Below are 23,018 nucleotides of genomic sequence, written 5' to 3'. Positions count from 1 at the left end.
TGCTGTAGCCCAGTCACTTCCAGGTTCGACATGACACACTGTGCGTTCAGAAATGCTCTTCTGCCCACTACTGATGTAATGTGTGCTTATTTGAGTAACTGTCAGCTGGAACCAGTCTGGGCATTCTCCTCTGACCTTGCTCATTTACGAGGCGTTTTCACCCACACAGCTGCCGCTCCCTGGGTGTTTTTTTGTTTTTGCACCACTCTCTGTAAACGCTAGAGTTTGTTTTGTGTGAGAATCCCAGGAGATCAGCAGCTTCTGAGATACTCAAACCACAGGCCACTGTGTGGAACTGGCGGTGGGCAGTGAGTATCTTCTCTGGGGGTAAACAGGGCCAATGTTCCCCAGGGTCATTCTACAGTGGGGGTAAATGGAGCTGTGACTCCCAATATCTCTCCACCTTCAGCCTCCTTCCCTGATGTCCACAAGACTGTGCATTCATTATCGGCATTTTCCAGGTATCTCTGACACCCGCCACTGGTCTCACAATCCTGAGCACCAATCATCCCATCACCATATGGGACCAATAGTTACTTACACACACACACACACACACAAACACACACACACACACACACACACACACACTCACACACATTCACACACACACACACTCACACACACACTCACTCACTCACACACACACACACACTCACTCACATACACTCACACACACACGCTCACACACTCACACACACTCACTCACACACACACTCACACACCCGCACTCACACACACACACTCACACACACTCACTCACACACTCACACACACTCACTCACACACACACTCACACACACACTCACACATACACACACACACTCACACACACACATACACACTCACACATACACACACACACTCACACACACACACTCCCGCATACACACTCACACACACTCACACACACACTCACACACACTCACTCACACACACACACACTCACACACACACTCCCACACACACACTCACACACACTCACACACACACACTCACACACACTCCCACACACACACTCTCACACACACACACACACACACACACACACACACACACACACACAGTCTGAGTCTGACCTTTCTGCCAGCATTGATGTTGACTCTGAGAGTGGTTCACAGGGCTGCAGGATCTGCTCCTCCATCAGCAGGCTCTCCATCGAGTCACGAGAAGTAATGAGGAACTGGAGGGGGCAGAGAGAACATGTCAGGTCGACTGCACATAGAAAACCCAGTGACCCACAGCTCTGCCTAGGTCACCGAACGAGCCATCCACACAATAGCAATCCCTGCTCCTGACTGATCCAATAGGAAAAATGTTACTCTGTACATAAATGTCCCGACCCTTCTGATTGCATTCTAACCTATAACCTATTCACAGGGATTGATGTTTAAAACCCCTGAATCCCTTTGGACTAGATCACAGCCTGTAACTGGCAACTATAGGATAATTTACAGTGAGCAATTAAACTCCTAACCTGTATGTCTTTGATATGTGGTGTGGCTCAGTGATTGGCTGATGTGTATTTTAATCTTTTTTAGAGTCATAGAGTGTTAGCTTCACAGACCCTTCGGCCCATCTAGCCTGTGTCAAACTATTATTCTGCCTAGCGTAACTGAAACACAACTGGACCATAGCCCTCCCTACCCTTCCCTCCCATGTGCTTATCCAAACTTCTCTTAAATGTTGAAATCAAACTCCCCACCCACATCTTCTGCTGGCAGCTCTTTCTACACTTTCACCACTCTCTGAGTGAAGAAGTTCCCCCTCATGATCCCCTTGAATATTTCACCTTTTACCCTTAACCCATGACCTCTAGTTCTAATGTCACTTAAACTCAGGGGGAGAAGCTTGCATGTATTTAGCCTATCTATAATCATCATAATTTTGCATACCTGTCAAATCTCGCCTCATTCTCCTATACTTCAGGGAATAAAGTTCTAACTTGTTCAATCTATCACTCAGTTCCTCAAGTCCTGCAACATCCTTGTAAATTTTCTCTGCACTCTTTCAATCTCATTGATATCTTCCCTGTAGGTAGGTGACGAAAACTTCACACAATATGCCAAATTAGGCTTCACCAACATCTTATCCAACTTCAATGTAACATCTCAACTCCTATGCTTATATGATTATTAATCATTTTCCTTTCCTTCTTGGATAGTGAATCTGTAGAATTCTTTGCCACAGACAGCTGGGGAGGCCAAGGACATTGGATATATTTAAAGCAGAGGTTGATAGGTTCTTGATTATTAAGGGCGTCAAAATTAATGGAGAGAAGAGTTAAAAGGGATAATAAATCTGCCATGATCAAATGGTAGAGCAGACTCAATTGGCCAAATGGTTTAATTTTGCCCCTATGTTTACGGTCTTATGGTCTATTTTACTCTTTATATAATTCTAATTCCTTATAACCTTTACACATGTACAATGCCTCCTTGGTGCTGAATCAGAAATAAAACTAGGAATGATTTTCTAAGTATTTCCATTATACAACATGTGGTCAATCGTTGTGGTGAGTGGATCATTCTGCATTGGTCACAACCAGACACAGCAGCAGAAGGGACCTTAATCTGGAATAGCCACAACAAAAACACAAACTACAGGAGGTCAGAGCATTGGCCAATGTGTCGGACAAGATGTACTCGACCCACCGTGTTCCTCCAGCAGATTGTGCGTGGCTCCAGATTCCAGTGTCTGCAGCCTCCTGTGCCTCTCCCCTGTGTTCGGAGTGCGGGTCAGGGGACAGTGACCTTGATGCACTCCTTGCCCTATCAGGGCGATCTGGCCCCTCACCTGTGGTGGGTCGTGTGCCTCCTCACTTGCCGACAGCTCCTTGTCCTGTACCTCCACCTCTGAGACCTCCTCGTCTTCCTCCTCATCCACCTCTTGGATGGTGGGCGTCTCCTCCGACGGCGGCACCGACGTCTTTTTCTTCTTCCTCTTTTTCTTCCTCTTCCGCTCTGAGTGAAGAACCTTCCTCCTGAAGCACATGTGCAGCGGCAAGTGGGAGGAGAGTGGGTGGTGGATATGAAGGGAGGTGCGCCGGTGATCTGGAGATTACAGAGAACCTCAGTGCAGAGACCACGTGGTCCCTCTTGGAGCCATAGACATGGAAGCACTCCAAGCAGCCCAAAAACCCCCCATACTGACCCCAGTACCCATGTGTGCTAATCCCATTTTCCCCAATAACTCTAAACCTTTATCATTATCATATCATGTCAGAGTCACCTCATGTTCAAGTACTCCTGCACCTGTCTTACAAAAGTACATACAATGGCCTCTCTCAAACAGTTATTTGTACATTGTGTTTTATAGGATGGATTTTACATTTAAATTTATTGTGATCTTGTGTTTTTATAGGTTGCGTCACATCTGAAATAACAATCATTTTGCTCGTCTTTACATTCAAGTATGAAAGAGTGACAATAAGCATTTTTGAATCATGAACGTTGCCTGCATTTATACATACAATTATTCAAATATTTCTTAACTGTTGTCTTTGGACTTGCCCCTTTCAGATTGCTCCATGTACTTACCACCCTCTGTGTGAAGAAGATGCCCTTCAGGTGTCTTTTAAACCTTTCCCTCTATCACCTTAAACCTACGCTGCCTTGTATACTTCTCATAGCCTCAGTAAAGCTGCCAGACCCCACCCACCCCAGACATTCTCGCTTCTCCCCTCTCCACTGGGCAGAAGATACAAAAGGCAGAAAGCATGTACCACTGGGCTCAAGGACAGTTTCTACCCCAGCGTCTGAGTGTTGAATGCCCCTCTCCAAAGTTCAAAGTTCAGGTAAATTTTTATCAAAGTACATGAATATCACCATATAAAGCCCTGGAATTCATCTTCTTGTCGGCATCCACAGTAAATACAAGAAACACAATAGAATCAATGAAAGATGGCTCCCAGCAGGATGGACAACAACCAGTGTGCATAAGCAGTTTCCATAGCCGGCTGGTGGCGTAGTGGCATCAGCGGACTCCGGACTTTGGAGTGAAGGCTCCTGAGTTTGAATCCAGCCAGCTCCAAGAAACCTGGAGAGGGATGGGCTTTGCCGGGTTTCAGATGTCCAAACACACCGTACAATGAGCAATCACCAAAAAGATCGGTGCAAGAAGCTTGTCATGATGGCACCCTGACAACTCCACCAGGAGTTAAGAGTGCGCGCACACCACACACACACCACACACACACACACACACACACACACACACACACACACACACACACACACACACACACACACACTCACACACACACACCACGCACACACACCACACACACAGTCACTCACACGCACACCACACACACACACTCACACCACACACCACACACATACACCACACACACACACACACACTCACACACACACACACACACACACACTCACTCACACACACACCACGCACACACACCACACACACACTCACTCACACGCACACCACACACACACACTCACACCACACACCACACACACACACCACACACACACACTCACTCACACACCACACACACACCACACACACACACTCACACACACACACATACACACACCACACACACACACACACTCACACACACCACACACACACACACACCACACATACACATACTCACACACACACCACACACACTCACACCACACACACACACACACACACACACTCACTCACACCACACACACACTCACTCACACACACACACACACACACACACACTCTCTCACACACACACACCACACACACACACACACACACACACTCTCTACACTCTCTCACACACACACACACACACACACCACACACACACATACTCACACACACACCACACACACTCACACCACACACACACTCACACACACACACACACACACACACACACTCTCTACACTCTCTCACACACACACACACACACACACACACACACACACACACACACACACACACCACACACACACACACTTTGCTAGCAGTAGAAGAGGCACCTAGCGTGTTTTCGACAGTAAAGCGAGCAATAATTAGATAGAGGGAAGTTGTTGTAGGCCTAACAAGGTGAGACCAAGAGTCACTTCATGGTATAGTTAATCAGCAGAGAAAACGAATCGATTGGAGAAGGCAAATCTAGAAAGCCCCGGGGAGGTCCAAGCACATGTTAAGTGTTAGGCACTAACTGTTACATCGGGAGCAGAGTAGGAATAGTAGTAGAAATAGTAGTTTACTTTTAAGAATTTAAATAAATATGATCACTTAATCTTCAGTAGTGCAGTAGTTCTTCCCCACTAAAAGTATAATAATGCAGCCTCAGTCTTGCCTTACAATCGGATTCACGGAGAGCTAATATGTGAGAAATGTCAGTTAATCGAACACCTCGGGAACAAGGTAGCTGAACTTGAGGAGGAGGTAGCTGACCTGCAACGTTGTCGAGAATTTCAGATGAGCTCGGGATGTCACTTAGGGAAATATTGTACATCCCAAGAGAGCTATGGTTGAAACTCTAGACCGGAAAGAAAGAGCCCGATGGGTGACCGTGAGAAGGAAGCTCAGGCTAAGAGGCGCACAGTGTCTGGGGAAATCAACCCCAGAGATGGAAGTATCCAACCATTTTGAGCATCTAGCGATGCGCAGTGACAACCATGAAGCCTCTGGGGTGGTCGGCAGGGCAGAGGAGCCTCTCTAATCCTAAATCTAAATCCATAAAAAGGAAGTGGTGATAGGAGGGGACTCAATTATCAGGAGGGTTGGGGTGAGAAACAGGTGTGCACTGACAAAGAGTCTCCTATAATGCTTTGCCTACCAAGAGTACAAGTAGGAGATCTCCCTGGATGAGTAGATAAACTCCTGGCCAGAGCTGGGGTTGATCCAGTAGCCATTGTCCACATCGGAACAAATTACATGGGTAAGGGCAGGCTGTCAGTTCTGCAAGACAAATTTAAAGAGTTAGATGGGAAGCTTAGGGGTAGAACTGACAAGGTTGTCTTTTCAGTAGTTCTCCCTGTGCCATGTGCCAGTTCAGGTATGATTGAGGAGATGAGAAGATTTAATGTGTGGCTCAAATCATGGTGTAGGTTAGAGGGTCATAGGTTTATGGGACATTGGGGCAGATGGAACCTATACCACTGGGACAGGTCACATTGAACTGGAAGGGCACTAATTCACTGGGCAGGCATAAGCTTCAGTTAGCTGAGGACTGCTTAAACTCAGGGATGGGGGGTGCACAGGGAAATTAGAACAGGCCAAGCTCAACTGTTTAAACACCTTAGTGGAAAATAACATGATAGGACATAAACCAATTATAGGCTTCAAAAATATAAAACTGGGTTGGAATAGGAAAAAACCCATCAGTAATAGACAAAGAATGGCTGGTATAAATGCAAGAAGTATTAAGAATAAAATAAAGGAGCTGGAATTATATACAAGTACATATAAAAATGATCTACTGGCGCAATCTATGCTCCAAGGCAGCATTCAACTTCCAAGCCAACTGGCGCATGCAGCGCCTCAAGGCGAGTCAAGAAAGACACAGGAAGGCGTCCGCTCCTGCCCCAACAGGCGGTGTTCCCTGCCCCATCTGCAACCGTATCTGCGCTTCGGACTTCGGTCTCAGAAGTCATATGCGTGGCCACAGACCTTGACAGCGCAACGCATTCGTCTTCCTCGGACTTCGAGGGACTACTACTACAATAGCAAAAACTGAAACCAGGCTGACCTCAAAGGATGGTGATGAATATGGTATTAAAGGGAAAGATAGGCAAGATCGTAAAGGTGGAGGAGTGGCCATATATATATGAGAAAGAATTTAAATGTGCTTATGATAGGAGATGAATTGAGACAGCGAAGATATCTGGATGAAAATTTAAAGTTATAAGGATAAAGGAATAACATTGGGTGTATGTTATAGACACCCTAATGCTGATTGTGATTTTAATAAACAGCTCTATCAGAATATTCAAAAAGCAAGTTGTGAGCATTATGTCATAGTTCTGGGTTACTTTAATTTTCCAAATATTGAGTGGGAGGGCCCAGTGACTAATGGATTACAGGAAAGTGCATTTGTTGAGTTGTTGAATGATTGTTTTTTGACCCGGTATGTTAATGCACCAACAAGAGGTGAGGCCTGTCTAGATTTGATTTGCTGTAACAATCAGTATGGAATTTTGAGTATGGAAGTTGCTGAGCCTTTAGGAATGTGTGGTCATAACATTGTTAGTTTCGAAGTTTTTTGGGAGAAGTATACAGTATCAGTTAAAACCAAAGCCATTAAATTGAATATCAGAAAAGTTTGTGCAGGTGCAGCAAAGACTGCAGAAGGTAAACTGAAAGGAACTGCTTGACATTGAGTCAGTTGAGGAACAATGGGGTCAGTATAAAGAGGTAATACACGCAGTGCAGGAAATGTTCACCCCCAAGGTCGGGAGAAGCAATAAAAACAATAGATCAACTACATGGATGAATAAAGGTATACATTAAAATTATTGCAGAGAAGACAGCTATATAAAGAATACAGAAAAAATTAGTCATGATATTAACGGCAGGGCATTTGAAAATAAGAGAACTATAGTCAAGAGGGAAATTTGGATTGCCAAAAGGCAGGCTGAGAAGGATATTGTGATAATGCTAAGATTGGCCTAAGAGATTTTTTCAATATTTTAGTAGAAAAGAAAAGTCAAGGAGGAAGTTAATTGTATAGAAATAATAGTGAGGTGATAAATGATGCAGAATTGCAGATAATCATAACCCATATTTTGCTGAAGTATTCACCTACGAAGAAGTTAGCAATATGTAGAGAAAAATAAGGTTGTTTAAAGTGAGAGAGATCTTAGAAAATGAGGTCCTGCCTCAGCTGAAGAGGCTGAAAGTTAATAAATCTCCAGGGCCAGACAACATATATTCAAGGGTACTTAACGAGGTCTATGTTTATGTATACAAATCTCTAACATGTATTTTTCAAAAGTTATTGAAGACTGGTGAAATCCCTGAGGACTGGAAATAGGCTAACATTGTCCCAGTATATACAGTAAGAAGGGTGACCACACTGACCCTGGTAACTATGGACCAGAAAACTTAATGCGTATTGCAGGCAAGATAATGAAACAATAATAAATAATGAGTTGGGAAAACGACTGATAAGAACAGGCATGTTAGCAGAAAGCCAGCATGGGTTCAGAAAATTAGTATATCATGTTTTACTAATATGCTGGAGTTCTATGAAGAGGCAACTAAAACTTCTGTTAACAATAGAGCAGTTGATATCATTTACTTGGACTTTCAGAAGGCTTTTGACAAGATACCCCATGAGAGGTTAATAAACAAATTATAGGAGATTGCAGTAAGCTATGTGAATGGGTGCAGAATTGGCTCGAAACCAGAAAACAACGAGTTATGGTGAGAGGATTATTTTCACATCTAGAAGATGTTAAAAATGGGATTCCACAGGGATCAGTTTAGGATCCGCTGCTGTTTTTTAATTTACATCAATGATTTGGTTAAGCACATAACAAATAAACTAGTAAAGTTTGCCAATGACACAAAATCAAGGGGTTGGGCTGATAACATTCATGCAGCAGAATCAATGCAATTAGATCTAAACTAAATCCAGATGTGAGCAGATAAATGACAGACGAAATTTAATGTAAGTAAATGTAAAGTATTACACATAGGAAGTAGAAATATTAAATATAAATATACAACGGGAGGTCTTGAGTAAGAAAGTGCACTGTATAAGAAGGATTTGGGCATCCTGGTAGACTCATTTCTATCAACAACTAGACAATGCACAGAGGTGATTAGGAAGGCTAATAGAATGCTGGGCTATATAATGCACTCAGTGGAGTTCAAGTCAAGTGACGCACTCCTTAAGCTTTATAATACAGTTGTGAGGCCACATACAGAGTACCGTGTACAATTTTGGTTTCCATATTGTGTGAAGGATCTGAAGGCACAGAAGAGAGTCCAAAGAAGGGTGACTAAATTCATTCCAGGTCTACAGGGTATGAGCTCCGAAGAAGGACTGAAAGAATTAAATCTTTGTAACCTGAGTAGGTGTAGAATGAGAGGAGACATGATAGGTGTTCAAAATCATTAAGGGTATAGGTAAAGTGGATGCAACTGCTATTCCAAAATTAATCCATCAACGAGGACACAGGACCATAGGTGGAGACTGGTTGAAGGGAGATTTCAGACTAACATCAGGAAGCATTTCTTCACACGGTGAGTTGTGGACACATGGAACAAACTACTTAGTTGTGTAGTTGAGAGTAGTACCTTAGAGACTTTCAAATCTAAACGATAGTTATTTCATTACACCATGTGAATAGGAAATTGGCAAGCTTTGTTGGACTGAATGGCCTGTTCTTGTCAAAATGTTCTAATTGTAATGTTCTAATGTTCTAATTACAATCCTGCACTCTGTTGTTTACCTGCCCTGCATTTTCTCTGTAGCTGTTACATTTTATTCTGCATTCTGTTATAGTTTTACCTTGTTCTATATTAAAGCACTGTGTAATGAATTGATGTGAAAGAGCGGTATGCAAGACCATCTTTTCACTGTATCTTTACACATTGGCAATAATAAACCAATTCCAGTTCTCTCCTGCATAATGACATATTTCCTCAATGGGGGTAACCTAAACTAGACACAATACTCTAAATGCAACCTCACCAATGTCTTGACAACTGCAATATAATATTCCTACTCCCTAAGTCAAAGCCCTGACTGAAAAAGACCACCACTCGTGACTTCACTTTCAGCCAATTTTGTACTTGTACTCCCAGATCCTTCTGTTTTATCGCACTCTTCCCTCTCCTCCCCTCTCCCAGGTGAAAGATACAAAAGCCTGAAAGCATATACCAGCAGGATCAAAGACACTTTCTACCCCGTTGTTAACAGTCTCCTGAACAGAACTCTTGTACAATAAAATGGAGTCTTGACCTCACAATCTACCTCATTATGATCTGCACTTTCTCCGTGGTTTTTACACTTCAATATTTACTGTAGAAGTCTAACTGGATTTGACTTCCCAAATCGCAATGCCCTTCTTACGACCCATTACTTCGCTGATGTATAGGGCATCAGTGAAAGTCCTTCACCTCTGTCTGTTCTTGGCCATCTTCTCTATTGTGCCCAGGTGTGGTTCACGGTCCTAATTTCTGCCTCTACGGTAAAGTCTGAAGTTGTCTTTGGTTTTCTCTGCCCTTCAGGGGTCCAATGAAGTGCTGCCTCGATGGTGGAGTTAGGCTCTCTTCTCATCAAATGCCTATTCTCTTTCCAACATTTCCTCATTATGATCGTGGCCATGTTCTCTTGGTGACACAGAAGGAGTAGGGAGTGGCTGGAGATCTTTCTTGGCCAGAATATATGGAGGATCTTCCAGATCTCATGATGTGGAATAACAACAGCTTGGCAAGGTCACCCATTATCAAATGTGAGCATTCTGATCCATACAAGAGTGTGGACAGAACTCAGCTCTGTACAGCTTGACCTCGGTGTGCATGTTGTACTTGGTTTATCCTCATAGGTTGCTCATTGATCTGAAGGCATTTTGAGCTTTGCTGAGTCTGCACTGGGTGTCGTCCTTGGTCCCACCATCCAACTGAGTGATGCTGCCCAGGTAGATGAATCTGCTGGTGCTGAGTAATGATGCCATCCTCCTTGATGGGAGGATTGAGGGTTATGGTCTCAACCTTTCTCTGGATGACTCTGAGTCCAACCTGTCCGCCAAGGTTCACAGGCACTGAGTTTTCCCTTGCATGTGTATATGACAGCAATTCAAGATTCAAGTACATTTATTATCAAAGAATGTATAAATTATACAGCCTTGAGATTTGCTTGCTCACAGGTAGCCACAAAGCAAGAAACTTGAAAGGACACAATTTAAAGAAAACAAACAAATAAAAATAAAAATAAAAGACCAACACTTGATACACAAGAGAAAGAAAAAAAATCATGCAAACAAGTGAAGCAAGCAACAGCACTCTGAACCAAAATTGAGTCCCCCCACTTTCTTATCTCTTCATCATATTAGCTAGCATGGAGCACAGCAGTCAGGGGTGGTCTTCATAGCCTTAGTGCCATGGAGAAGACCATCGTGGAGAATGAGTGAAATCAACTCTCATCCCAACCAACACCCTGTCTTTTCAGTCTATCTGTGCTGGTGGTAAATTGACCAAACAGCTGAACAGCGAAAGGCTCCAGCGCCCTGGAGAGAGAAGTGAAGATTGCAGTGAGAGAAAGAGAAATGGGCTCTCAACTCTGATCTGGGCCAGCCCTGCAATTGTCTAAACAGTGAATTGTACCTGGCACCAGGACTCGGGCATCGCTGCTGCCAAAGGCTCTGGGCCTAGATCATGCAGCCCGGTAACTCACTTCCAGGCCAGCTGAATAGGTATCCAAACTCCTTCAGCAATATAACATTTCAGCTCATCCCCCAAACTAACCTCTCCATCACTCTCCTGTTCACTGTTTGCGGAGATAATTTAACACAATTTACCTCAGAATGGTATATTTTTAGTCGAATTTCATAGCTTTTTGACCAGCAGAAAGCTGTTGCATACGTTCAGTAGTGCCATCTTAACCGGAAGGTCAAGGTCTTCTATTTTTTTTTGTAATTTATTTTTTATTGAAGTTCATCATCAAACAAACATTTCCATAAGATGTATTTCAGACATTGTACATATATATCATATTGTAGTGGTGTGCTACACACAGCACTGAAATAATAACACGCAGTCGGTAAGTCGTTTCAAGACTAGTTTATTCAAACTTAGTGGTGCTGGCATTTAAATCCCTAGCGCCTGCCCTCTCCGGGCAGAAATGACGTCAGAGGTACATTACTAAAGTCTCCCCCTGCACTGGCTATTTGTGAGCCAGTTTGCCTGCACAGAAACTGGGTCGCCACATAACCCCCTCTTCCCCCCCCCCCCGAACTGGCGATACACCCCCCAATGTCCACAGTCTGGATCAGCCTCTGTTTGGGAGGTCTGCCTCTGCGCCGCGGTGCCTGAACCTCGACCGGCTGCGCCAAGTCCACATGGGCTGGTTTGAGTTGGTCAACCGTGAAAACCTCCTCTTTCCCCCCAATGTCCAGAACATATGTGGACCCATTGTTGTTGATCACCCTGAATGGCCCCTCGTACGGCCGCTGTAGCGGTGCCCGGTGTCCGCCCCTTTGTACAAACACAAACTTACAGTTTTGCAGGTCTTTGGGTACATGGGTCGGGGTCCGTCCATGCTGTGAAGTTGGTACGGGGGCCAGGTTGCCAAGCCTTTCGCATAGCCTGTCCAGGACTGCTATGGGTTCTTCCTCTTGCCCCCTTGGGGCTGGTATGAACTCTCCCGGGACGGCCAGGGGCGCGCCATACACCAACTTGGCTGACGAGGTGTGCAGATCCTCTTTGGGCGCTGTACGAATTCCAAGCAGGACCCAGGGAAGCTTGTCCACCCAGTTAGGTCCTCTCAGGCGGGCCGTGAGAGCCGACTTCAAGTGACGGTGGAAGCGTTCCACCAGTCCGTTCAACTGTGGGTGGTAGGAAGTAGTGTGGTGTAGCTGCGTTCCCAACAGGCTGGCCACAGCTGACCACAGGCTGGAGGTGAACTGGGCGCCTCTGTCGGAGGTAATGTGGGCCGGTACCCCGAAGCGTGCTACCCAGGTTGCGATCAGTGCTCGGGCACAGGAATCGGCAGATGTGTCGGTGAGCGGGACCGCCTCTGGCCACCTCGTGAACCGGTCTACCATAGTTAGGAGGTACCGCGCTCCTCGGGACACTGGTAGGGGCCCACGATATCCACATGAATGTGGTCGAACCTCCGGTGGGTAGGTTCGAACTGCTGCGGCGGGGCTTTAGTGTGCCGCTGCACCTTGGCTGTTTGGCACTGTGCGCACGTTCTGGCCTATTCACTGACCTGTTTGTGAAGTCCGTGCCATGCGAACTTGCTGGAGATCAGCCGGACAGTTGTCCTGATAGATGGGTGCGCCAAACTGTGTATAGAGTCGAAAACTCGCTGCGTCTAGGCTGCTGGGACGATGGGGCAAGGTTGGCCGGTAGCCACGTCGCACAGGAGGGTCCTCTCACCTGGGCCTACGAGAAAGTCCTGCAGCTGCAAACCCGAGACTGCAGTCCTGTAGCTGGGCATCTCGTCGTCTGCCTGCTGCGCCTCCACCAGTGCTGCATAGTCCACGCCCAGGGACAGGGCCTGGACAGCTGGTCTGGAGAGTGCGTCCGCCACGACGTTGTCCTTTCCCGAGACATGCTGGATATCCGTCGTGTACTCCGAGATGTAGGACAGATGTCGTTGCTGACGAGCTGACCAGCGATCGGACAATGGTTTGTGGTCCGTGAATGCAGTGAACGGCCTGCCTTCTGAGAAGTACCTGAAATGCCGGATTGCCAGATACAGTGCCAACAGCTCCTGGTCGAAAGCACTGTACTTGAGTTCGGGTGGTCATAGGTGCCTGCTGAAGAACGCCAGGGGTTGCCAGCGCCCCTCGATGAGCTGCTCCAGCACCCCACCGACTGTTGCGTTGGATGCGTCCACTGTGAGGGTGGTTGGAACGTCCGTTCTGGGGTGCACCAGCATCGCAGCATCTGCCAAGGCTTCCTTGGCTTTAACGAAAGCGGCCCCGGCCTCCTCGTCCCAAGTAATGTCCTTGTCTTTACCCGACATCAGGGTGTACAAAGGGCGCAAACTTTGTACAAACTTCTATGGTGGTAGAAGTTCACCATACCAACAAACTCCTGCAGGCCTTTGACCGTGTTGGGCCGGGCAAAGTGGTGGATCACGTCTACCTTGGCGGGCAGAGGTGTTGCCCCGTCTTTGGTAATCCTGTGGCCCAGGAAGTCGATGGTATCAAGACTGAACTGGCACTTGGCCGGGTTGATTGTGAGGCCGTATTCACTCAGTCGGGCATAGAGTTGACGGAGGTGGGACAGATGCTCCTGACAACTGCTGCTGGCTATGAGGATGTTGTCCAAATAGATGAAAGCAAAGTCCAGGTCGCGTCCCACCACGTCCATTAACCGCTGAAACGTCTGTGCGGCATTCTTTAGGCCAAACGGCATGCGGAGGAACTCGAAAAGGCCGAAAGGGGTGATGAGAGCCGTTTTGGGGACGTCGTCCAGATGCATCGGGATTTGATGGTATCCCCAGACGAGGTCTACCTGGGAGAAGATCCATGCACCGTGCAGGTTTGCTGCAAAGTCCTGAATGTGCGGCACAGGGTAGCGGTCTGGTGTTGTAGCCTCGTTCAGCCTGCGGTAGTCGCCGCATGGTCTCCAGCCCTCTGTTGCTTTGGGCACCATGTGCAGAGGGGAGGCCCATGAGCTGTCGGACCGTCGTATGATCCCCAATTCCTCCATCCGCTTGAACTCCTCCTTCGCCAGTCGGAGCTTGTCTGGGGGGAGCCTTAGTGCACGGGCATAGAGGGGTGGTCCCTGGGTCGGAATGTGGTGCTGTATCCCGTATCTGGGCATGGCTGCCATGAACTGCGGTGCCAGAATCGTTGAGAAGTCCACCAGGATTCTGGTGAATTCGTTGTCCAACAGCGTGATGGAGTCCAGGTGTTGGGCCGGCAACTTGGCTTCACCCAGGGAGAACGTCTGGAAAGTCTCGGCATGTACCAGTCTTTTCCCTTGCAAGTCGACCAGCAGGCTGTGAGCTCGCAAGAAGTCTGCCCCCAGGAGTGGTTGGGCCACGGTGGCCAGTGTGAAGTCCCACGTGAACTGGCTGGCGTCGAACTGCAGCTGCACTGTGTGGGTGCTGTAGGTCCGTATTGTGCTGCCGTTTGTGGCCCTCAGGGTGGGTCCTGGCTTCCTGTTGCGGGAGTCATACCCCGTCGGGGGCAAGACGCTGATCTCCGCTCCGGTGCTGACCAAGAAGCGGCGTCCCGACTGTTTGTCCCAGACGTACAAGAGGCTGTCCTGGTGGCCAGCTGCCATAGCCATTAGCAGCAGCTGGCCCTGGCCCTGGCCCTTGCAGGGCAGGCGACAACGGCGGGCTTTTGTGCCCCACCACTGGTGGTAGAAACACCACTGTTCACTGTCCTCCTCAATCCTGCCTCTGTGTTGTGTGCGCCCCCCTGCCGGGCCTGGTCTGGTCTGCTGTTGGGCGCGTGGCCTGGTAATCTGACCAACGGACGCCACGGTCTCCCTCTTGGCTTTCCACAGCACGCCTGCCCGGGCTGCCACCTTCCGGGGGTCGCTGAAATCTGCGTCAGCCAGCAGTGGATGTATGTCCTCAGGCAGTTGCTCCAGGAACGCTTGCTTGAACATGAGGCAGGGCTTGTATCCATCAGCCAGGGACAGCATCTCGTTCATCAATGCAGTCTGTCTCCCAAATCGTCCAGGTGAAGCAGACAGGCACACCACTCACGCCGTGAGAGGCCAAAGGTCCCAATGAGCAGCGCCTTGAATGCTTCATATTTGCCTTCTTCTGGGGGCGACTGTATGAAATCCGCAACCTGGGTGGCTGTCTCCTGGTCAAGGGCGCTCACCACGTGATAGTAACACGTGGAATCTGAGGATATCTGCTGAATCTGGAACTGGACTTCTGCTTGGCTAAACCACACACGTGGTCACAGCATCCAGAAAGTCGACAGTTTTAGCGAAACTGCGTGAACAGATGAAGAGTCGGTCATCTTTGGTCCAAATCCCGTTTGGACCGTCGGGGTCACCAATGTAGCGATGTGCTACACACAGCGCTGAAATAACGACACACAGTCGGTAAGTCATTTCCAGACTTGTTTATTCAAACTTTGCGGTGCTGGCATTTAAATCCCTAGCGCCTGCCCTCTCCGGGCGGAAATGACATCGGAGGTACATTACTAAAAGTCTCCCCCCGCACTGGCTATTTGTGAGCTGGTTCGCCTGCACCACAATATAATCATATATATCACAAATCTCCACAAAGTATTTATCTGAGGTATAGATTTATAGAAAAAGAGTGGAAAGAAAAAACAAGCAAAAGGAAAGAACTATGTACAAGTAGGGAGTGATTTTTTTTTTACAACAGATTCATTGATTTGTGAGAATAAAATCAGGCCTATGAGGCATTATGTAGTTAAACCATTTTCCCAGTATGAATCAAATTGTTCCAGCTTATGATTAACAGATGCTGTTATCTTCTCCATTTTGTAAATGTCCATTGTAATTGCCATCCATGTATTTAACGTTGGGCTCTCCTGTGATAACCATTTCCTAGTAAGAGTCTTTTTACCAACCACCAGCAGTATATCTATTAAATAGTTATCTCTTTTCAACCATTCTTGAGGTATATATCCAAAATATATGGTCTTACTCTCCAAGGGTATTTCACATTTAAAGATGTCTTGTAGGGCATTGTGTATCTCCCTCCAATAGTTTTTGATAACAGGGCAGTCCCAAAAAATATGATAATGATTTGCATTTTGATTTCCACAATTTCTCCAGCAAACAGGGAGGTTACTATCATAATGGGGTCTCTGAGAGGGTGTAATAAAATATCTTATCAAGCTTTTCCATCCAAACTCCCTCCATTTCTGTGAACTGGTACACTTCCATTGATACCTCCATATTGTCCATTCTTCCTCAGATATAATTATCCCTCCTTCCTTCTCCCATTTTGTTTTAATGTATGAAGTCGAATGTGTTTTAAGATTTGACAACCTCTTATACATATTTGAAATGATTCTACTATCATTATCTAGAATTATATGCTTTTCTAAAGAGCTCTATCAAGCATGTATTTGCCTTGGTTACATTTTTAAGCATCTTATTAACATTGTTGCATCTGTAAATATTGATAAAAATCTTGTTTTTCTAGTAAGTGTTTTTCTTTAAGCATTTCAAAACTGAATAGTGTTCCTTCTTTCATTAATGTTGCAAAGAACTGTTATTCCTTTAGCTGTCCAGTCCTTAAATCTAGCATCCAATTTATTTGGTGTAAAATCTGAGTCATATGCACACCTTTTAAGAATTGCAATATCTCCCTCTAGATTATATTCCTTTATAGTAGTTTTCCATATTTTAAGAGTCAGTTTCACCCATGTGTTATCAATAGTATTTATGTACCTTTGCAGGTTGTTATCAGCCAAAATTGCTTGTATGGGGATGGGAAGTACCCACTCCTCAATGTTTTTCCATTGAGTGTCATATGATGGGTTGCACCAACATATCACAGCTCTCAACTGTGCTGCAAAATAATAATCTCTAAGAGAAGGTAGGCCTTATTCCCCCTTTTCCTTTGCTAATTGCAGTTTTGAGACGAACTCTAGGCCTTTTACCCTGTCAAATATACCTTGATAACATCTTGTTTTCATTGAATTGATTTTGATTAATCTCTATTGGTAAAGCCTGAAAGAGATATAACAGTCTGGGCAGTATATTCATTTTAATAGACTCAATCCTTGAACTGAGACTGAAAAAAGGAATCAGGTTTCATCTTGCCTTATCTTTCTTAATTTTTTATATAAAGGCTGATAATTACATTCTGATAATTTTGCCAAATCCTTTGGCATAATGATGCCCAAATATTTGAAAGACTCTGTGTACCATGCCCACGGATATCTACTTTCAATTTCTCTTGGTGGGCTACAGTGATATGAAAGTAATTGGGTTTTATCTATGTTGATCTTGTATCCTGATAATTGACCATATTGTTCAAAGGATTGTATCAATTTAGGTAAAGAGTATCTTGGTTGCCCTAGATAGATCAAAATGACATCCGCATAAAAAGCCAATTTATGCTCTGTCCCTTTAATAGTAATTTCCCTGATACCTTCATTTTGTCTGATGTATTGAGCTAATGGTTCCAGATATAATGTGAAGAGTAGTGGTGACCATGCACAACCCTGTCTCGTGCCCCTTTCTAGAGTAAGACTATTTGATAAACATCCATTGATTTTAATCCTAGCATCCTCACATTGATTTTAATCCTAGGGTTGTCATATAGTGTCTGTATAGTTTTAATAATTGTGTCTTTGAAACCAGATGTAAAACTCTGTAAAGAAAATTCCAATTAACCGAATCAAATGCCTTTTCAGTGTCCACGCTTACCACTATTGCTTCGATTTAATTTTTTTGTATATGATCCATAACGTGGTGTCCTTCGTATATTGTCTTGCGTCTGGCATTGTTGTATAAAGCCTGTCTGATCATTACCTATCAGTATGGATAGAAACTCCTCTAATCGTTTGGCCATGATGGAGGTAAATAATCTATAATCTACATTAAGAACAGATATTGGTCTAAATGACATGCATTCCATTTTATTCTTGCCTTCTTTCGGTATAGCTGAGATTATCGCTTCCTTCCAACTGGGTGGCATTTGTGCCTTTTTTAGAGCCCAGTTCAGTGTGGGGAGTAAAACAGGAATTAACTCATTTTTAAATTCTTTGTACCACTCTGCCATATACCCATCTGATCCTGGTGACTTGCTTAATTTAAGCTTATTAATTGCAGCTTTTAATTCAACTTCAGTTATGTCAGCAGTCATCATTCTATTTTGTTCTTCACTTAAAGTGGGTAACTCTAGAGAATTCAAGAAGGTGTCATTTTGGGTTATGCTTCCTCCTGTAACTTCGGAATATAGAGTTTTGTAAAACACTTCAAAAGCTTCTTGAATTTTACTTAGCTTATTTTTTATCGTTTTTGTTCTTGGGTCCTTAATTCTATAAATTGCATTTTCTGCTATCTTTTTTTTTCTGTTTCCACGCCAGTATTTTCATAGATTTTGATCCACTTTCATAATGTCTGTTTCAGAAACATTAAATTTTTCCTGATTTCTTGCATAGCCAAACTATTAATTTCATTCCTAATTCTTTTGATTTCCCCTAATGTATCCTGTGCCAAATTCAATTTGTGTTTTTTCTCTAGATCCTTCAGCCTATTTTGTAATTCCTCTAATGTTTTATTCCTTATTTTTTTATATGAAGATATCACTATAATTTTCCCTCTTAAGACCGCCTTCAGAGTATCCCATAAAATGGGAGGTGAAACCTCTCCATTATCATTAAATTCTAAGTAGAGACCAGTTTCTTTTCAAATTTGTTCCTTAAAGTACGGATCATTGAGTAGACTTGAATTTAGTTTCCAAATAGTATTCTTTGGTTGTAGGTCAAAATCAACAGATAAATATAAAGGTTCATGGTCACTTACAACTATTGTCCCAATTACACAGGTGTTTATTTTGTCTTTGTCTTTTCCAAATGTTATGAAACAGTCTATTCTTGTATATACAGAATGGGGAGCAGAATAATGAGTGTAATCCCTTCCGTCAGGGAAAAGGTCCCTCCATATATCAATTAAACCAACATCCTCAAAAAGTGTATTAACTTTCTTATGTAAGGATTTTGTTTCATAGGTTTTTCTATTGGAAGAGTCTAAGTTTGGTTGTAATTGTAAATTTAAGTCTCCCCCACATATCAGGAGACTTTCTGTTTCTGTTACCATAATATCAGTAATTTTCTGAAAAAAACCAATATCACTTCCCGGGGGTGCATATATATTCAACAGAGTAACTGAATTTCTGTCTATATTCCCCCTTACCAGAATATATCTGCCCTCTTTATCTCCTATTTCGAATACTTTTTCAAAATTTAGCTTACTTGAGATAAGAATAGCAACTCTTCTCCTATGTCCTGATTTATTTGAGGAGAAAAACAAATTGGTGAAGCCCATTCTCTTTAGTTTTCTATGCTCATTATCACTTAAATAAGTTTCCTGTAAATATACTACATGGGCTTGTTCTTTTTTCATTTTGGATAAAAGTCTAATATGTTTGATTGGATTTAATAGCCCATTGACATTAAAAGAAATGAATTTTACTTTGTCCTTAGCCACCTGTATTTATCTGTCAATGTGTTATTGAAATTAGCAGAATAAAACTTAATCGATCTGCTCCCTAAACAAATAAGAACCAAGAAACGCAAATAGTAACAAAAATGACAACTAACGTGTGATTCCAAAGTTGAGGTCTCTAGCAGATGACCCTGCATTGAGCCAGAGGAAATGTCTAGCTGTGGGGGATAACCTCTCCTATTTGTGAGTTGAGGGCCCCCATTGAAATATTCATAAAAGTCAGTGAACAAATCCATTACACAGAAAAGATTTCCCTGTGTACTCTTTCTATATATACAGCTTCCTATATATACAGATTTCCAGCTCCGTAGTCGAGGGAAGCTCCAGTGCGTCCCGCAGCAACTTTCTGACAAACTCCGTCATAGACGAGCCCTCCACTCCTTCGGGAACGTTGTATATTCTGATATTTTTCCGCCCTGATCTTCCCTGCAGTTCAAGCAGTTTATCTTCTTGGTGCTTTAATATTTTTATTGTCTTACTCAGTATCCGTTCCACGTTTTGAATGCAATCTTCCACCTTCTCAATTCAAGTCTCTGCCACCGCTATTTTTTGATTGACGTTGATGAGCTCTGACTTAATATCATGTAGCTGCTGCTTTATATCTTTCTGGAACTCCCTTATCTCTTTCAGAATTTCGATCATATTAGCCATTTCGCCTGAACAAGGCCCAGCGTCTGCCTCGCTAGCACGCAGTTGGGTAGGAGAGCCACTCACTGCACTCCTCTTGGCCACAGGCTCCGCAGTGTCGCTTTTTAAATTTCCATTCTTCTTCCCCATTCTTGCCCCCTTTTCAGTTCAAATATTTTTCAAAAAATACTATATTTGATGGGTTAACGGGGCTTAATATGCATTTTTCCAGAGGAGCTAGTGATTTAAGCTGCTATTCTCGACAATGACGTCACCGGAAACCCAGGTCAGGTCTTCTAAAGTAGAAAATAGAGCCAATCTAATACCTCTCTGCTTATCTTTCATGTTTTTGCCTCACCACCCAGTCAATCACCAGGTTAAACAATATCGCCGTCATCGTACAGCCTTGCCTGACTCCTGTCTTGACTTCATTTAATACGCCATGGAGTTTGTTACTTTGGGGCAGCAGTACAGTGCAATACATTTAACAAACCTTAATTTACAATAATGAACATATTAAAAAAGATAAAATATTGGAGGAAGTCAGCAGATCAGGCAACATCTCTGGAAGGGAATAAGCTGGTGACAGTTTGGGCTGAGACCTTTCATTTAGGACTGGAAAGGAAGCGGGGAGGGGAGAGTGTTCTGGCTTCTTCACTCTTTCTTTCTAGTCTTGATGAAGGATCTCGGCCCAAAACATCGACTGTATTCCTCTGCAGAAATGCTGCTGGACCTGCTGACTTTGAACACAGAACATAGAACAGTACAGCACCGGAACAGGCTTTTTGCCCAAGATGCTGTGCCAAAACAATTCACTTAGTAATCAAATGATCAACCTAACTAATCCCATCTGTCTACACAACATGCATATTCCTCACACTCATGTGCCTATCTAAACGTCTCTTGAAAGTCTCAAATGCATCGGCTGCATAGGTAAAACCCAGGAGCTTCCCGACACACAGGGTTGACTGATCTGATTCAGAGAAGGCAAAAGGTGGGGATCGGAACTCCTAGGGGTGCTCCGACATGACGGTTTTATCACACACTTGTTCCTCAGTCCTGGAACATCTGATGATTAAGTGCCGACCATTCTACTTACCAAGAGAGTTCTCCTCCATGATCCTTTCCACAGTTTACATATCACCAAAGGCCAACGTTAGTCAGGCACTTGAGATATCAAATACTTCCATCAGCAAACAAGAAACTGCCCATCCCAACGCATTTCAAATCATAGTCAGGGTCATCATTCAAGCTTGATTGAAGAGATCTATGCCCAATTATCATCAGCACAAAAACTGCAGCACAAGGGGTCCCAACACACTTGACCACTGCAATACTATAATAAAGAGTGAGGAATACGGAATAAAGAAACTTCCATTAGTAATGGGCTCAGGCGCAGCAATCACTCGGGGTCTAATGAAAGGTGCATTTGTTCGTCTCATGTATTTTTTACAATCGCATATCACTGCTGGATACTAAGGACACCAAGTACTCCAGGATTGTTCCATCAGTGAGTTGCTTGATAGCGATGGAGCTTGACTTATTGCAAACAATATTGAGTTGTCATTTGAACGTGTTGCATACCGTTGTGCCAAGACAGTGCGCAATCCGCCAACTAAAATGAATAATTATCTTGGATATCTTTATTGGGAATTGCAAGACCATGTAGGACATTGCTAATGTAGAAAACTGCAAGCCCATTCATTGGCGAGACCGATAGTGGGGTAGCTGTGTTGTATTGGATGTGGCGAGTACTAGGCCTTGGCCGCAAGGTCGTCTTGGACGCACAGGGAGACAGCTCTGTTGGGCATGCTGAAATCGTGACGTGTTGGGGCTGGCCCCTCCTGTTGGTGCTGCTCTCCAGTGTTTGCTCAGTGGAAGAACAAGTTGGACTCAGCCATGCCACTCAGAGATTCGTGCTATTTTTTTTGTGTGACTGTATGTCTTTCTGAAACCAGAACGATATGTGCTATTTGCAGTGTGCTGTTGGCAATGTCTTTTGCAACTTGGCAACTTTGCAACTGTTTTGTTTGGTTATATTCGTGTGGTTGAATAATAATTAAACTTGAACTTGAACACCTATCGTTCCATGCCTAGAATGCATTTTGGGAAATCTGATCACTTGGCCATCCTTCTTCTATTTACATACAGGCAGAGGCTAAAAAGCAAGGCTCCAGAGATAAGATCCGCAAAGAAGTGGTCACAGGAGACAGAGGAGTGGCTACAGGATTGCTTTGAGTCAATGTACTGGGTCATGTTAAAGGACTCATTACAGAATCTGAATGAATACACTACAGTTATCATAGACTTTATAAAACCAGTCCTAGACAACTGTGCCCCCACAAAATCATTTAGTGTCTTCCCCACCCAGAGATACACAGTCTGCTGAGGGCCATACAATTCCTGCAACTGAATACTGCAAGAGGTCCAGGTACAATCTCCAGAAAGCCATTCCATGTGCGAAGTGGCAATTCAGGACCAAACTTAAATTACATGCTCTACAGCTGTGGCAGGGCTTGAATGGTATTACCTCTGACAAAGTGAAACCAAGTGACATAGGT

General features: G+C 44.3%; 1 protein-coding gene across 5 annotated transcripts in view; it reads right to left on the bottom strand.

Annotated features, from left to right (window-relative positions):
- Window positions 1-23,018, bottom strand: part of LOC132392954 (anion exchange protein 3-like) — a 183,181-nt gene that overhangs the window by 120,296 nt on the left and 39,867 nt on the right. For all 5 annotated transcript variants that reach the window (XR_009511696.1, XM_059967578.1, XM_059967577.1 and 2 more), the window contains exons 4-5: window positions 2,797-3,053; window positions 1,080-1,183 (exon numbers count right to left, since the gene is read on the bottom strand). Coding sequence is in view for 4 of the 5 variants with exons in the window: in XM_059967578.1 (XP_059823561.1) it covers window positions 1,080-1,183; window positions 2,797-3,053 (361 nt within the window). In the remaining variant the exon portion in view is untranslated. The remainder of the gene's footprint in view (window positions 1-1,079; window positions 1,184-2,796; window positions 3,054-23,018) is intronic.

This window comes from Hypanus sabinus, chromosome 4, assembly GCF_030144855.1.
Source record: "Hypanus sabinus isolate sHypSab1 chromosome 4, sHypSab1.hap1, whole genome shotgun sequence".
Taxonomy (NCBI): Eukaryota; Metazoa; Chordata; class Chondrichthyes; order Myliobatiformes; family Dasyatidae; genus Hypanus; species Hypanus sabinus.
The sequence above is the reverse complement of the archived record's forward strand: the minus strand, read 5'-3'. Positions and strand labels throughout refer to the sequence as shown.